The 17,679-nt window shown below is 43.1% G+C and overlaps 1 protein-coding gene across 1 annotated transcript; it reads left to right on the forward strand.

Annotated features, from left to right (window-relative positions):
* Nucleotides 1–2,093: 2,093 nt before the first annotated feature.
* Nucleotides 2,094–14,446, forward strand: sowahb (sosondowah ankyrin repeat domain family member B; the record flags this gene model as incomplete). The annotated part of the gene is made up of 9 exons (XM_079581163.1): nt 2,094–3,167; nt 3,964–4,080; nt 6,700–6,784; nt 6,869–6,997; nt 8,628–8,792; nt 9,935–10,146; nt 11,192–11,379; nt 11,587–12,667; nt 14,414–14,446. 8 exons carry the CDS (start codon nt 2,094–2,096, stop codon nt 12,032–12,034), a joined length of 2,418 nt encoding a protein of 805 aa, XP_079437289.1. The 3' UTR covers nt 12,035–12,667; nt 14,414–14,446.
* Between the last annotated feature and the right edge of the window lie 3,233 nt (nt 14,447–17,679).

The raw sequence follows: 17,679 nt of genomic DNA on the forward strand, positions 1-17,679 counted from the left end.
CGCATACAAAGCAACACCGGACGTAGCAGTGTCACCTGCAACTTTGTGTTTTGAGCAGAATTTCCACTTAAGCAGTGACAAAAAGAGAGAGAGGTCTGCAGGGACAGACCAGATCCACATCATGACACTAAGCTTTTCTAAACACACTGCACTGTTCAACAAAGATCTTTACCCTGTGTCACCACGTCATCACTTTTTTGTTCCATAACCCTCAGGATCTTTTCAGAAATTCAAAATGATTGTGTTACTGCTTAAGTTTTTTTTGCCTTTGCCATCAGGACGTCACAGTGTGAACACCTGACAGAAACTGACACTGAATCTACAATTTTGCACATTTTTTTTCCTTTTAAAGGGATGTGGTGTGGTCCGAAACTTTTGATCAGCTGCAAAACAGAATATTTAATTTTATTTGTTGTTTTCAATAAAAGTGTTACTCATTTTTTCCCCCGTCTCGCTCCCTTTTCTTCTTGTTGCATCTTGAAGTTCTACTTGTTAAAGCAGTACTGAGTAACTCATGCCCCCTAGAGGCCATAAGCGCCACTGCAGGTGTCGTAGCATGTTGCAAGAATTGGATCTATTTTCATATCATTTGTCTGCACCTTCCAGATGTGAGTCCTGATCGTCTTTGGCCTTTAAACTGTCGGCGATTAAAGCATGTGGACTTTATTTGGATGTAACAGTTTCTTACACGTCTAAATTATATCTTTATTTGAGCAGTTAGAGCGGTTTTCAAGCGCCAGGAGAGAAAAAAACACAACAATGACCAAAACAAGTATTATTTTAAGTGCGCCCAAAATAGAAGAGGGAGATATGAGGTCATTTAGGCAATAAGAAAGAATGTGTGAGAAAACTGTTCAACTTGAACACTTGAGCAGTAGATTACTGACATTAATATGAGGAAAATTGTATTGCGGTTCACTTTTGGCCGTTCTGGTCCTGTCAAAATGCCCCTGAGAAGACCTGAGCAATGTCACACACATCGCAGTCTGATGTATCATTATGAATCTGATTCTATAATGTGCTTCTAACTGTTTGTTTGACACATGCGGCAATGTCAGATACATTAAAGTGGGAGTTAGGATGAGGGTTGCACTGAGTCGACATGTTTATGTTTATATTGTGTTCCAGTTTGTATTATGTACCTTTAACCTCTTAACTCCCGCCTGAACCGAGAGGATCTTTTTCCTCACGTCATCAGATTTTTTTTCCATCATTTTTTTGTTGCGTATTCAACTCATTTTTTTTTCACTTTTCTGTCATTTTATTGTCATTTTTTGTCATTTTTTTGTCATTTTTTTGTCACATTTTGTCACATTTTTGTCCATTTTTCGTCATTTTTTTTGTCAATTTTTGTCACATTTTTATCACATTTTTTTTTTAATTTTTTTTAATTTTTTGTAACATTTTGTCACATTTTTGTCAATTTTTAGCCTTTTTTTTGGTCACATTTTTGTAAGATTTTTGTAAGTTTTTTGTCATTTTTTGTCACATTTTTGTCATTTTTTTGTCAAATTTTTATCACATTTTTGTCACATTTTTGTCATTTTTTGTCAATTTTTTGTGACATTTTTGTCATTTTTTTGTCAAATTTTTATCACATTTTTGTCATTTTTTTGTAATTTTTTGTCATTTTTGTAAATTTTTTGTAATTTTTTTGTCAAATTTTTATCACATTTTTGTCACATTTTTGTCATTTTTTGTCAATTTTTTGTGACATTTTTGCCACTTTTTCATCCATTTTTCATCACTTTTTTGTCAATGTTTTCTCACTTTTTTGTCACATTTCCATCATTGTTTTCGTTTCAGTTTTGTTGCTATTTTCTCACCTTTTTTCCAGAAGCTTTTGAACTGGGGGTAAAGCCAAACTGGAGAAAACGTGCTCGGTTCAGGTGGGAGTTAAGGGGTTAAATAAATATCCGTTGTCCATTACCTCTATTTTACCAAACAGCCATTAAACCGCACTAGTTCCTGTCTGTCCAGGATCCTGCCTGACGCCGTCACGTGCAGGAATGCGTCAGGTGAGGGCTTTACCTTTGTGGGCGGAGCTAAGCGCGAGCTGCTGTTGGGACTTTGAACCCGCTCACAGCAGGGCGATGGCGGCGGAGTTCTCCCAGGACGCCGTGCTGCGCTTCCTCCAGAGCTGCGGGGGCTCCGTGTCCAACGCGGACCTGCTGCTCCACTTTCGGCCCTTCCTCCGGGAGCACGCGGACCGGGAGCGGAACCGCGAGCTGTTCAAGGGCTTCGTCAACTCCGTGGCGCGGGTCAAGCAGGAGCACGGCGTGAGTCACGTCGTGCTCCAGCGGAGGTTCCGCGGAGGCAAAGGGGAGTCGCCCGGAGGAGTCTCTACCCGGGGGAACGCGCACCTCAGCCCGCTCCGGAATGCGGACAATCCCCGGAACAGGAGCCCGGAGCCCAAGCCAACCCAGCCGGGGCCCGTGGTCCTCCCTGCCGCGGGGATCATCCTCAGCAACAACAACACCACCACAGAGCCCAACTTAAACCCGCCGCAGCGCAAAGTCCAGCAGAGCCATGCGCGCGGACCCTCTCCACAGGCGCTCCCCACGGGTGTTCCAGGCGGGCGCTCAGCCGCAGCCCAGCCCCGGGACCACACGGGGCCCCCTGGAGCTTCTTTCGAAATCAAAGCTGCTCCTCCAGAGTCCCTAGGGCCGAATCTGTCCGCTGAACGTGCCCCAGTCCCGGTGTTCTCAGGCCGTGCGTCCCCACCGCCGCACAGCCTGCCCCAAAGCGCGGCTCCTCCGGTACGCGCAGGCCCCGCGGCTCCTGTCAGCCCGGGACAAGCTCCAATCAACCCGGGACAAGCGCCCACGAACGTGCCCCAACAGAGTCAGCCCTCCCCCGTTAAAAAACCTGTTCCTCCGCGCGTCAGTGAAGCGCCCTTCCACTCCCAGCAGCCCGGCAGGCCGACCGCGCGCCACAGGCCGAGCTACAGGAACGCGCTGTCGCTGGGGGATGAAGGAGAGGAGGATGATGAGAAAGAGGAGGAGGAGAGGGTGGTGGTGCCTGACAGGAGGGCCTCGGCGCCGTTGGAGTGTGCGGCAGTGGGAGGTGTGAGGAGCGGGGAGACATGGGTGCCCCCAGCCCAGATCCAGGGTCCTCCACCCGGGACAGGCCTGCTCCAGACGGCCCCCTCTCAGCCTCAGGGGAAGGTGATGTCTCTGTATTTAACTCTATACCTCTAGACTATTTCTCATTAGACTGATGACTGATGATGACCGAGCTTTACCCAAATCTAAAAGCTTAACCTCTTAACTCCCGCCTGAACCGAGAGGATCTTTTTCCTCACGTCAGCAGATTTTTTTTCATAATTTTTTTGTTGGGTATTCAACTCATTTTTGTAACTTTTTCATCCATTTATTATCAAATTTTTGTCATTTTTTTGTCATTTTTTTGTCCAATTTTTATCAATTTTTTGTCAATTATTTGTCACTTTTTTGTCATTTTTTTGTCATTTTTTTTGTCATTTTTGTGACATTTTTGCCATTTTTTCATCAATTTTTCGTCGCTTTTTTGTCAAACTTTTCTCACTTTTTTGTCACATTTCCATCATTGTTTTCGTCTCAGTTTTGTCGCTATTTCCACACCTTTTTTCCAGAAGCTTTTCGATTGGGGGTAAAGCCAAACTGGAGAAAATGTGCTCGGTTCACGTGGGAGTTCAGGGGTTAAAAGAAAAGCATCCAAAAACAAAAATTCTCCCGGCAGAAGGCAGCGTTAGTCCACATTTGTTCTCGTTACAAAACGTTTCATGGCGATCTGTACAGCGTGCTCCTCTGTGGGGGCGCAGTCCACAACAAAGGCGTGTGTGTGTGTTTCTTTTTTGTTTTTGTTTTTTTCAACTTCAGAATGGTTTCAGGAGAATAAACATCCACACAAAGTTCCACAAGAGCCAAACTGACACAAAATGGAAGCTTTAAACCCTTGGCTTAACGTTGGTCTTCTCCTCAGGCGTCCCCAGAGAGGGTGGTCCCCCAGATCCACATCCAGGACGTGGACTCCAGGCGAGGATGGGACCTGCAGCCCAGGTTCAGGACCGGCTTACCACTGCCCGTTCACAACCTCTATGTATGTTACTATATTTTCAGCAATTAAATCTAAATAATGGATTGAGTCAGGTTTAAATGTATGGTTTGTTTTGCTGATGTATTGATCACAAAGGTTGTTTTCAGAGGAGATTTTGGATCCTGTTTTATGAGTGAGTTTTTTTGCCATTCAACGTCATCAGATTTTTATCCATCTTTTTTTTTTGGGGGGGGGGGGGTCAACTTATTTTGTAACTTTTTGTCATTTTTTTAAATCAATATTTTGTAATTTTTTTTGTGTCACATTTTTGTCAATTTTTTTGTCTTTTTTTAATCATTTTTTTTTGCCATTTTTTGTCAAATTTGTGTCATTTTTTTGTCACTTTATTGTCACATTTTTGTCATTTTTTTCGTCTTTTTTATCCATTTTTTGTCACATTTTTGTCCTTTTTTTGTCACTTTATTGTCACATTTTTGTCCATTTTTTTGTCTTTTTATCAATTTTTTATCAAATTTTTGTCACATTTTTGTCATTTTTTAATCTTTTTTTTTAAAATTTTTGTCTTTTGTTGCTATTTTCACACCTTTTTTCCAGAAGCTTTTGGACTGGGGTAAAGCCAAACTGGAGAAAATGTGCTCGGTTCAGGTGGGAGTTAAGGGGTTAATGGGGTCCCGTTGTACTTTTCAACCGGATATCTCATCAAATTATTAGCCTATTGAATACTGCTGTAGCATAGAAGGATTTACTGTCAATGTGAGATTTACTGTTTGTTAATCTGTGAAAGAGCGATCTATACAACGAGCTGGGTGTGTTTTACAGTATTATTAGCCGGCTGGTTTAGTGAAGTGTCAAGTAACTTACCTTATACCATGGTCTGGGTGATACTGGATTCTGATTGGCTGGTGCATTATTTTGGTATAACCGCACATGTAGTCCGGTAGTTAAATCACTGGGATATCACTCCGCTGTGGCGTCGCCATAGCAACGCATGACACAGCTGAATCAGATAAATGTGTAATTAGTGACTGACAGGAACGTCTGAGATGGATTTTGTTTTAATTTCAACGTTTTTGGCCAAAACAAAAGGTTTGCTAAATGTTTGTAGAGGAGCGTGAGCAGCTAGGTTAGCTACTGTTAATAACATATGAGCTTTACATTTCTATTGAAAACGGTTAAGGCTATTCATCATTTTCAGGCGTACATAAAATGATCCTGCATTGAAGCATATTTGTCTGGATTAGTAAAGTCAAACATAAAAGTTTGAGTTGGGGGGGCCCAGGTGTGAGCGACTCCACCGCAGCTGTTTCCATAAACAGTTGAGCTGGTTGAGCTAGCTAGCTTTAGCTTCAGGTTAAACAGCGTAAAAGGTAAATAACTCCTGCCCACGAGTGCCGCATATCGGTGTTTACTTCCAGGGAAAAGTGTTTCCGGGTTAGTCCTGTTGTGTTGTGATTCTGTGCTGATGTTGTGTCGTTGAGCCTGACTGAGATCCTCGTAATAGCTGCGGAGAATGACTCGCTCTGAGACCAGCCTTCAGTGACCGGCTAATAACCCACACAAAATAGTCCCGTAGTCTGGCACATTTAGTGAGTTTAGTCAATGAAAGAAACATTTATTATAAATGTTACGTTTGTGGGACCCTGGTATAAGAGGATTAAACAACGAGGAGCCGCATCAGACGTTATAATGCAGGAGGAACAACACTGCGCGTCGTGGTGTTCTTGACTCCGTGTCGTGCATTATAACCGTCTAACGCACGGCTCCTTGTTGTTTAATCCTTACTTACTCATGACAATGAGAATATTCTTTCTTTTTGGTCGCCATACAGGTGTATTCGAAACCCATCCTGACTCAAAATATCTGTTTGCAGAAAGGCTTTTATATGCTTTTAATGATTTTGAATGAAAGTCTATCAAGAAACTATGTACTATGTAAATATCGAGTGAAGGTATGTTGACCGAGAACTTCACGTCAGTAAATAACTCGGCCGGGAGCGTGTGTGGGTCTGTAATATCCAACAATAATAATAATAATAATGCATTGGTTTTATATAGCGCTTTTCTGGACGCTCAAAGACGCTTTACATTGCATTATTCATTCATCTCTATACTAGGTGGTGGTAAGCTACTATTGTAGACACAGCTGCCCTGGGGTAGACTGACGGAAGCGAGGCAACCAGTCTGCGCCATCGGCCCCTCCGACCACCACCAACCACTCACTCACGCATTACATTCGCTAGGCTTCCTGGTGTTACTAAATGGTCTCCCATCCAAGTCCTGCCAGGCCCTTCCCTGCTCAGCTTCCAAGGTCTGACGGGATTGGGCAGAGCAAAGGGGGTGTGGCCAACAATGACAGTTTGTTTGCATATGGAAGCGCCGCATCTCCTTGTAAGTGAGTTGTTTCCCTTCAAAATGTCGTGCGCTTGCATTTCTAGTCACGTGACTGGGAGACGCCTATACAGATAACCATGCGTGTGTATGTTTCTCCTGACTTTAGCCGAGGCTGTCTCCCAGAAAGGAAACCAGCCTTTCTTGCTACACAGCGAGGATGCTAAATCTGGCAGTATTTGTGAATGAGTATGTGTGGGAATCATCGTAAAAGAGAGAGTTGGGTCTGTTTTTTTGCTCTTCTATCTGAACGGCGCATGGTTTGTCCCTGCAGGGCTCCGGTGGCAGGGCGGGACACAGTCCGATGTTGGGCCGGGTGTCTTCGGGCTGGAGCAGCTGCGAGGAGCTGAGTCGTCCTGGTGCGTTCTCCTGGTGTGTGATAATGGGGAGGGCACTGGAATGACAGACCCTTTCACTGCTGTGCATGTGGGCAGGAGGATCAGGAGGATCAGGAGCTCCGGGAGGTCCAGGAGCTCGGGCCGGAGAACATGGGGCAGGACGGAGCGGGCAGTGGGCAGCAGATGAGGACAGACCCGGGGAAACCAGGGGGAGAGCCTGGCATCGCTCCACAGGTGACCACAAACCAAACTAGCTCTACCACAGGGGCTTCGTCCAGTCTCCTCCTCCGTCTACATGTTGCACCAAATGCATCCAAAATGTCCTTTCGAGGCGCGATGTTGGTCTGTCTAACGTTGCCATGACGACGTCAGACAGCTTAAAGTTCATGTCTGTGTAACACCATAGTGATGCCATACTGTGTGCCAGTGTTAGTTTTGACAACATATTTTAATTTAGTTTTAGTCTTAGTCTTTTGACTAAAATTTAATTTAATTTTTGTCGAGTTTCAGTCGAGTTTTAGTCCAGTTTTAGTCGGGTTTTAGCTTCTCCCACATGAACAAAGCTCAGAGCTGTTCCCTTGGCAGAGAATTTACATGATTTGAGGCTCTTTCAGACGGTCAATAGAAGTTTGGATGATTTTAGTCTCTCCTTTGACTTTTTATTTAGTCTTATTTTAGTCGGCTAAATTATCTGGACATTTAGTAATAGTTTTAGTCTCATGAGAAACTTTTAATTTAAGTTTATTCCAATTTTAGTCGTCAAAAATATCACTTTGACTAAAATTACGACATTAACACTGCTGTGTGCCATGCTTCTGTGCGCTCAAATCATTTGGAACTGCACAGCAGCCTGGGGACCATGGCCGAAATTTTCGCATGGCTTTGGGGACCAATCACAGAACAAGAAGGGACGGCAAGACGCACTATTCGACATACAGAAGATTGTAGTTTATTTACGGATAAAACATTTAAAAAAAAAAAAGTTGGCGGCAGCGACGCCATATTTTGATCAAGCTTCAGACCGTGTTTTAAATAGTTTAGCTTGAAAGTTTACAGCGGGTACGTCATACGTCATCTGATGCCATGATACGATTGGCTATGGCTTCATGCAGAGACAAGATAGACATTCGTAACAACCAATAAACAGCTATGGACGATCGTAAACCACATCTATGAGAAAATGAATTGGTGTTCCCCAGACTAAATACAATGATTTTGTATGATATAGGACCTTTAACCTCTTAACTCCCGCCTGAACCAAGAGCATTTTCTCCAGTTCAGCTTTATCCTGTAGGCCAGTGTAATGCCTCATTTGAAAGCTAAGATCTACAAAAATCATCTAAATGGATCTTTTTTCTCACGTCATCAGATTTTTTTCCATCTTTTTTTGGGGGGTATTCAACTCAATTTGTAGCTTTATTGTCATTTTTTGTCACATTTTTGTCACACATTTTGTCATTTTTTTGTCAATTTTTTGTCTTTTATTGTCATTTTTTGTCACTTTTTTGTCACATTTCCATCACTGTTTTCGTCTCAGTTTTGTTGCTATTTTCACACCTTTTTTCCAGAAGCTTTTGGACTGGGGTAAAGCCAAACTGGAGAAAATGTGCTCGGTTCAGGTGGGAGTTAAGGGATTAAGCTGTTAAGTGTTGACGTTTTGAACAATAAATTTGAATGTAATTTGAAAGAATAGCTGACAATTGCTTGCTCAGGTCTTTCATACGTCATAACACACTATTGATATACAGAAATAACACACTAATTATATGATGAGCAACAATAAATGCAAAGGTATAATGCTATGTACAGTTTTTCACTCCCGTTACATCCCTTTGTGCTGACGGTGACTGTGTCGGTCTCTCAGGTGACCTCTATGACGAAGGGACGGACACCAGTGGCAGCTGTGCCCCCTCCCCGCCCGCACCCCTCCGCCCGGCAGTGGCCCGGCGGCAGAGCAGTAACCTGAAGAGGATGTGCCTGAGCGTGGGCGCCGACCTGGACCAGCTCATGGACGAGGATGACAAGAGAGGTACGGACCGCGCCTTATACCAGGGGTTGTCAAAGCTTTTAGGGATATGGGTTCCCTTTACAGAACTTAAAAACCCCAAAGGTTCGAGGACTATGGAGGACTCTGATTTAAGGCGAGATACTGCAGGTGAAAAGGGAAGTAAAATGTCACCTGCCCCGACACAACCCTCACCTGCCCCTATAAACACCCCTCACCTGCCCCTATAAACACCCCTCACCTGCCCCTATAAACACCCCTCACCTGCCCCTATAAACACCCCTCACCTGTCCCGACACAACCCTCACCTGCTCCGACCCACACCCCTCACCTGCCCCTATAAAGACCCCTCACCTGCCCCTATAAACACCCCTCACCTGCCCCTATAAACACCCCTCACCTGCCCTATAAACACCCCTCACCTGCCCTTATAAACACCCCTCACCTGCCCTTATAAACACCCCTCACCTGTCCCTATAAACACCCCTCATCTGCCCCTATAAACACCCCTCACCTGTCCCTATAAACACCCCTCACCTGCCCCGACACACCCCTCACCTGCCTCAACACACCCCTCACCTGTCCCTATAAACACCCCTCACCTGTCCCTATAAACACCCCTCACCTGTCCCTATAAACACCCCTCACCTGCCCCTATAAACACCCTTCACCTGTCCCTATAAACACCCCTCACCTGTCCCTATAAACACCCCTCACCTGTCCCTATAAACACCCTTCACCTGCCCCTATAAACACCCTTCACCTGTCCCTATAAACACCCTTCACCTGTCCCTATAAACACCCCTCACCTGCCCCTATAAACACCCCTCACGTGTCCCTATAAACACCCCTCACCTGTCCCTATAAACACCCCTCACCTGCCCCTATAAACACCCCTCACCTGTCCCTATAAACACCCCTCACCTGTCCCTATAAACACCCCTCACCTGCCCCTATAAACACCCTTCACCTGTCCCTATAAACACCCCTCACCTGCCCCTTTAAACACCCCTCACCTGTCCCGACACATCCCTCACTTGTCCGAACAGCAGCAAAATCCTCATGAAACGTCCGTAATCTACACCCCGGTACTTCCCGGACCTCCTCACGGTTGGGCGGGGTGGGGCATTGTCGGCTGTGTTAATGTTTGGTGTTTGGTGTTGCAGCTCTGGGGGGCAGCGAGGCGGCCCGTCTCAACCGCCTGCACCTCATCTCCTCCTCCCTCAGCCTGGGACACATGTCCTCCATGTCCTCACTGTCCTCGTGCTCCACGTCGCCACGATATCACAGCCTGGCTGACCTCGCCGACCGAAGCAGCCCGGGAGAGCGCAGGAGCACCCAGAGCGCCCCGCAGCCCCAGGAGGGCAGCAGCAGACAGGTGGGAAAAAAGACTAAATCAATTCTTAATCTCTGAGTGTGAAGTCGAGCTTCAGTCGAGCGTCAGTCGAGCTTCGGTCGAGCTTCGGTCGAGTTTCGGTCGAGTTTCGGTCGAGTTTCGGTCGAGTTTCGGTCGAGTTTCGGTCGAGTTTCGGTCGAGTTTCGGTCGAGCTTCGGTCGAGCTTCGGTCGAGTTTCGGTCGAGTTTCGGTCGAGTTTCGGTCGAGCGTCGGTCGAGCATCGGTCGAGCGTCGGTCGAGCGTCGGTCGAGCTTCGGTCGAGTTTCGGTCGAGTTTCGGGTGAGTTTCGGGTGAGTTTCGGTCGAGTTTCGATCGAGTTTCGGTCGAGTTTCGGTCGAGTTTCGGTCGAGTTTCGGTCGAGTTTCGGTCGAGCTTCGGTCGAGTTTCGGTCGAGCTTCGGTCGAGTTTCGGTCGAGTTTCGGTCGAGTTTCGGTCGAGTTTCGGTCGAGTTTCGGTCGAGTTTCGGTCGAGTTTCGGTCGAGCTTCGGTCGAGTTTCGGTCGAGCTTCGGTCGAGCTTCGGTCGAGCTTCGGTCGAGCTTCGGTCGAGCTTCGGTCGAGTTTCGGTCGAGTTTCGGTCGAGTTTCGGTCGAGCGTCGGTCGAGCGTCGGTCGAGCGTCGGTCGAGCGTCGGTCGAGCGTCGGTCGAGCTTCGGTCGAGCTTCGGTCGAGTTTCGGTCGAGTTTCGGTCGAGTTTCGGTCGAGTTTCGGTCGAGTTTCGGTCGAGTTTCGGTCGAGCGTCGGTCGAGCGTCGGTCGAGTTTCGGTCGAGTTGAGCTTCAGTCGAGCTTCAGTCGAGCTTCAGTCGAGCTTCAGTCGAGCTTCAGTCGAGTTTCAGTCGAGTTTCAGCTTCTCCCACATGAACAAAGCTCAGAGCTGTTCCCTTGGCAGAGAATTTACATGATTTGAGGCTCTTTCAGACGCTCAATACAAATTTGGATGATTTTAGTCTCTCCTTTGACTTTTTATTTAGTCTTATTTTAGTCGACTGAAATATCTGTACCTGTGTGTAACTGCCCCGTGTGTGTCAGAGCCATGTGCCTTTGGAGGACACGGAGCACCTGTGGCTGGTGAAGGCGGCGTCGGGGGTGTGGCCTGACATCTACTCCCTGTTCAGAGAGGACCCGTCTCTGCTCCACAGACGGGACTTCATCTCTGGCTTCACCGTGTTGCACTGGATCGCCAAGCACGGAGACCACCGCGTCCTCAACACACTCTGGTGAGGGATCTGTAAAGTGCGGTCCGCGGGCAAAACCGGGCCCTTGACGGGGGTTTGTTGGGCCTGTGAGCGTGTGCTGAGGTTTGTGATTTGATTCAGTTGTGCTGTCAAACATGGTACTTTGTTTTTCGCATATGAACAGAAGAGAGAGCCGAGTTAGAAGTGTTTGTGAATCCCTTCTCTAAGCTCTTCACTCCTTTGCTTCAGGTACGGCGTGGACAAGGCGGGCCTGATGTTTGACACGGATGCTCAGTCGTCCTGTGGCTACACGCCCCTGCACATCGCTGCCATTCACAACCACAAGAACATCATCCGCCTGTTGATCAACAAGTTCAAAGCCAACGTGAGCCTACGGGACGCGGCGGGAAAGAAAGCCTGGTACTACCTGCCCCCGGGCGCCGCCCCGGACCTGTTCCAGCTGCTGGGAGCGCCCGCTAAAGCAGCTCTGGGGCCCACCGCTGCGGGAGAGGCATGGACCGCTCCCCAAACCCACCCACAGACACAGAAACGCCGCAGACGCCACCGCTTCTCCACCGCCTCCGGACAGCGCCCGCTGACCTTTTCAGGGGACGCTAAGGTCAAGAGGTCCAGTTCGCTGGCTGCTTTTCTCAAACACAAGTCCCTGCAGAAGGTCAAGGCAGAGTGGGCCATCTGAGGAGACTGCAAAAAGTATTTAACTAGATCAGTATAAACGTCTCAATTTGAGCATAATAACCCAAATTTTAGTTGTTTTGACTAGTTAAGAAGTTCTTGAGCGTTTGTCCTAGATTATTTCACTTGTTCTGAGATGTTTCGGACTCGTTTCGATGCATTTCGTCCTTATTTCAGGTCATTTTCTTTGCCAATGTGACAAAAATGTGACAAAAAAAATGATAAAAAATTGATTAAAAAAAAGACAAAAAATTACAAAAAATGACGAATGTGACAAAAAAAAAATGACAAAAATGTGACCAAAAAAAAAAAAAAAAGACAATAAATGACAAAAAAATTACTAAAAACTGACCAAAAAGTGACAAAAAATGTGACAAAAATGTGACAAAAAAATGACCAAAAATTGATTTTAAAAAATAACAAAAAAAGGACAAAAAGTGACAAAAAAAATGACAAAAAATTGATTTAAAAAAATTGAAAATTGCTCTCATCTCATTGGCAATTTTATTTTCTTGTTTCAAGCGAGATTTACCCTAGAACTGGTCTGAAATGTCCTCAAACAAGCAAAGCAAACTTCAGGAAAAGTGTCTAAATGAGTGAAAACCGCTCAAAACAAGAAACATTTCCTCAATTCAAAGTCATTTAAGCCGATGCTTGATATTTACTTTTTGTCGCAACTATAACTTTGTGTAGTCACGGGCAAAGAGATGGTGAGGTCAAGCCCAAACGTCTCTTTCTATTGTGCTCACACTACAAAAAGTAAATACCAATTGGCTTAAATTACTTTGAATTGAGGAAATGTATCTCGTTTTGAGCGGTTTTCACTCATTTAGACACTTTTCCTGATCGGACCGAGTTTGCTTTGCTTGTTTGAGGACATTTCAGACCAGTTCTAGGGTAAATCTCGCTTGAAATAAGAAAGTCAAATTGCCAATGAGACAAGACCAATTTTCATTTTTTAATTCAATTTTTTGTCATTTTTTGTTATTTATTTGGTCATTTTTTGTCCTTTTTTTGTAATTTTTTGTCTTTTTTTTTTAATCAATTTTTTGTAATTTTTTGTATTTTTTTTTTGTCACATTTTTGTCATTTTTTTTGTCACATTCGTCATTTTTTGGTCATTTTTTTTTGTTATTTTTTGTCACATTTTTGTCACATTGGCAAAGAAAATGACCTGAAATAAGGACGAAATGTATCGAAACGAGTCAGAAACATCTCAGAACAAGTGAAATAATCTCGGACAAACGCCCAAGAACTTCTTAACTAGTCAAAACAACTAAAATTTGGATTATTATGCTCGAATCGAGATGTTTATACTGATCTAGTTCAATACTTTTTGCAGTGTGGACCTGCACCGCTCACCTGGACTTGATTTTAGGTCTTGACTAAAGTCCAACTGTTGGTTTAAGGCTCCATTTGAGTACTTTCTTATTCAGATGTGATGATTAATGCTGCTACAGTAAGACATACTGTGCACAACATGAAAATATGTTCTGAACTCTGTAATCCACAGTTCTGGGAATGTTACACACCAAAGTCGCACTTGTGTGGATCAACTGTTTAAAGTATTATGCTGCACTTGAGCACGTCAATGTATTTAATTCAAATCCATATCACTTTAATCATGTTTAACACTTGGGGAATGTGAGTATGGTTGTGTTCGTAGAGATTTGTATAAACGGTATTCAATCACTGGTAGCTTTAGTGTTGCACTGAACTTTAATGTGAGGCTGGTGCCCGAGGTAACTTGTTCGTGCATGTCCTCAGATTGCATTCTCCAACATCTTCAAACATGTGCTGCCAGTCTGTTGCTCTACATCAGTGTTGATTTCGTCGACTAAAATATTTAGTGTTAATTTTAGTCAAAGTGATATTTTTGACGGTGAAAATTGGACTAAAACTAAATGAAAAGTTTCTCATGAGACTAAAACTATGACTAAAATGTCCAGATATTTTAGTCGACTAAAATAAGACTAAATAAAAATGAAAAGGAGAGACTAAAATCATCCAAACATCTCTCACTGCAAAAAGTCATTTACTAGATCAGTATAAACATCTCAATTTGAGCATAATAATCCAAATTTTAGTTGTTTTGACTAGTTAAGAAGTTCTTGGGCGTTTGTCCTAGATTATTCTACTTGTTCTGAGATGTTTCTGACTCGTTTCGATACATTTCGTTCTTATTTCGGGTCATTTTCTTTGCCAATGGGGAAAGAAAACTGGTCTTGTCTCATTGGCAATTTGACTTTCTTATTTCAAGCGAGATTTACCCTAGAACTGGTCTGAAATGTCCTCAAACAAGCAAAGCAAACTTGGTCCGATCAGGAAAAGTGTCTAAATGAGTGAAAACCGCTCAAAACAAGAAACATTTCCTCAATTCAAGTCATTTAAGCCAATGCTTGATATTTACTTTTTGTAGTGCATGAAGTCGAGGACCTTGATTAAATATGATTATAATGAATATTGTTAATGCAAAGTCGACTAAATTGACATGCAATTTTTGTCGACTAAAACTAGACTAAAATTGAAAAAATCATTTTAGACTAAAACTCGACTAAAATAAAATTACATTTCAGTCAAAAGACTAAAACTAAACTAAAATATGTTGTCAAAATTATCACTGCGCTACACTACAAAAAGTAAATATCCAGCATTGGCTTAAATGACTTGAATTTAGGAAATGTATCTTTGTTTTGAGCGAGCGGTTTTCACTCATTTAGACACTTTTCCTGAAGTTTGCTTTGCTTGTTTGAGGACATTTCAGACCAGCTATAGGGTAAATCTCGCTTGAAATAAGAAAGTCAAATTGCCAATGAGATAAGACCAATTTTCATTTTTTTAATTTAATTTTTGGTCATTTTTTTGTCACATTTTTTGTCACTTTTTGTTATTTTTTAGTCATTTTTTTGTAATTTTTTTGTAATTTTTTTTCCTTTTTTTTGTTATTTTTTATCACATTTTTGTCATTTTTTTTGTCATTTTTTTGTCCATTTTTTTTGTAATTTTTTGTCTTTTTTTTTTTTTAATCAATTTTTTGTCACATTTTTGTCACATTTGCAAAGAAAATGACCTGAAATAAGGACGAAACGTATCGAAACGAGTCAGAAACATCTCAGAACACGTGAAATAATCTAGGACAAACGCCCAAGAACTTCTTAACCAGTCAAAACAACTAACATTTGGATTATTATGCTCAAATTGAGATGTTTATACTGATCTAGTTAAATACTTTTTGCAGTGTACATCTATCTGTATCTTTATTACATTATATTACAACAGTTGAGCCCATCAGTCATTCTTCAGTGTTGCTGGGGACCCACAGGAGTCACCACACCTATAGATGAATGAACCTCACGTGTCTTTCAGGTGGAACCTCATTCAGACACATCATGGAGACATGCACTTGCTCGGACCTCCTTGGTGTGAGGTCAATGTGTTTAACCACTCTGCTTGTTGTCATTACACTCACAATCAAGACAGTCGAAGCCTCCTTCTGAGTAAAGCTAGGGCTACATTCTTGCACTTATTAAGACACTTGGTTTGGGATGTTGGGATGTTTTTTGTTAAATGTTTCTAGTGCAGGTGTTACCAAACCTTTCAGCCGACACCCTCAAACTACCAGAACAACTGCTTGAAACTGTATTTTGCGCTTTCAGATGCATAACACTTAAAATCAAAACAAAATAAACATTAAGGAACCCATTAAACATGAATAGGTTCAACATTAATTAACCTGTTAATGTTTATTAAAGAATACATTAAATACGCTGTTACAATAATTGAAAATGTTGTCTTGAAGTCTTGTCGCAAATCCCACTTCATTGTTTAATCCCAGGTACTTGCTGTGACTGTCGTCGTGTCCTTTGGTAATCCAGTGTCTAAGTACATTGGTGTGTGAAAGGACAAGTTCTTCATATAAAGTGCTTTACAAATGTACAATTATAGCCAACCATTATCGAGTGCAAAAGTCTGTTGTAGAGTTGACGAACAACAAAACATAACATAAAAGTACATCATAAAATTTGACAAGCAAATAATTATGAGGATATATGCAGGGGCGGACTGGCCATATTTACCCAAATCTAAAAGCTAAAAAGAAAAGCATCAAAATAGCGAGGAAAAGAGGATGAAAACATGACAAAAACACAGACAAAAAATCACAACAAAAAGTGATAGAAAAAATAATTTAAAAAAACAACAAAAATATGACAAAAATGTGGCGACGCGACGAAAAGTTTCCATCACTTTTGTAGGTCTTAGCTTTCAAATGAGGCGTTGCATTGTTGCTCTCCAGTCGAGAAGCTTTTAGATTTGGCTTCGTAACGTTCATTGTGTCTACTTGTGTAAAAAGTGATACTTTTAGATTTGGGTAAAGCCCAGTTTAAAAAAACATGAATCTAAAAGGAATTCCGTGGAGTATGGTGTGCCACAAGGTTCAATTTTGGGACCAGTATTATTTATTATTTACATCAGGGGTGTCCAAAGTGCGGTCCTCAGACCAATTTCTGGTGGCCCTCGGCCTCTTGCTGTATCGGTACACATCACCAGAGATGGACCTTTTTATTTGAAATGTAATAATTCTATACAATTCTAACCTAACAACTAACATTTTATTGTGAGACAGAGCTGGCATGAAGGATTTAAGCTTAAATAGAGGTGTGGGGCACAATTTAAACCTCTGCTAGTCGAAAAAAGTTTGGACACCCCTGATTTACATGAATGATTTTGCTTCTGTTTCTACGACCACCTTTCCCGTTCTTTTTGCTGATGATACCAATCAAAAAAATAACAATAAAAAGCCGAACTGGGGAAAATGCACTCGTTAATGTTAAGGGGTAAGAGGTTAAAATATGTATTTGTGGAAGTGCACATTCCCGCTAATTTGGGCCAGGCTGGTCAGAGTCCAGGGCTGTTTTTCAGTCCCAGTCCACCCCTGGATATAGAGTTCGGGAATGTGACGTCATATCGCTAAGCATTATGGGATTAGCGGCAATTGTAAACTAATGGAGATTTTAGAAGTTAAAATACTGGAGTTATTGTTCACATTAAAACACTTGGAGACCACAGTGTGTTAGATGTGTTTACCAGCAGTAACTCGGCAGCTAACGGAGCTGTTCCACGGCTATTTTCTCCACTTTACAAACTGTTTTTAGCTAATGTCAGTCAATGGAAATGTATGCTAACAGCTGCAAAGATGGCCGATCTCCAGGGTAACTGTAGGCTGGTTCCGAAACGGGCAGATTGCTAAGAGCTCTTACGCCAAACCGGATGTGCGTCAGCGTCCGCCATGGCAAGTTGCCTCCGAATTGGTCTGTCAGTTAGGAAGTAGTTAGGAAAAGGAGCCTTGATGCTAACTATCATGGCCACTTTAGCATAGGGACCTCTGATGCTAACTAACCAGTGATTAGGAGCTATGTGCCATCCCACAAGCCACTGCGCCAAAAAACCCCACCCCCCTCGCCCCCACCCTCGAGTGATTCATGCGCAACCACTGTTGATTGACAGGAGCACATTTAATAATAAAAATAATAATAATTAAAAATTAAGATTCTGCACAAGCCAAACTTTATAAAAGTGATAAATCCATGTTGTCGTCCCCACAGCTCAGTCACATGTCAGTGTTAAAGAGTAAACTCAGGAAACAGATTA

Source organism: Gobius niger (genome assembly GCF_951799975.1).
Source record: "Gobius niger genome assembly, chromosome: 22".
Taxonomy (NCBI): Eukaryota; Metazoa; Chordata; class Actinopteri; order Gobiiformes; family Gobiidae; genus Gobius; species Gobius niger.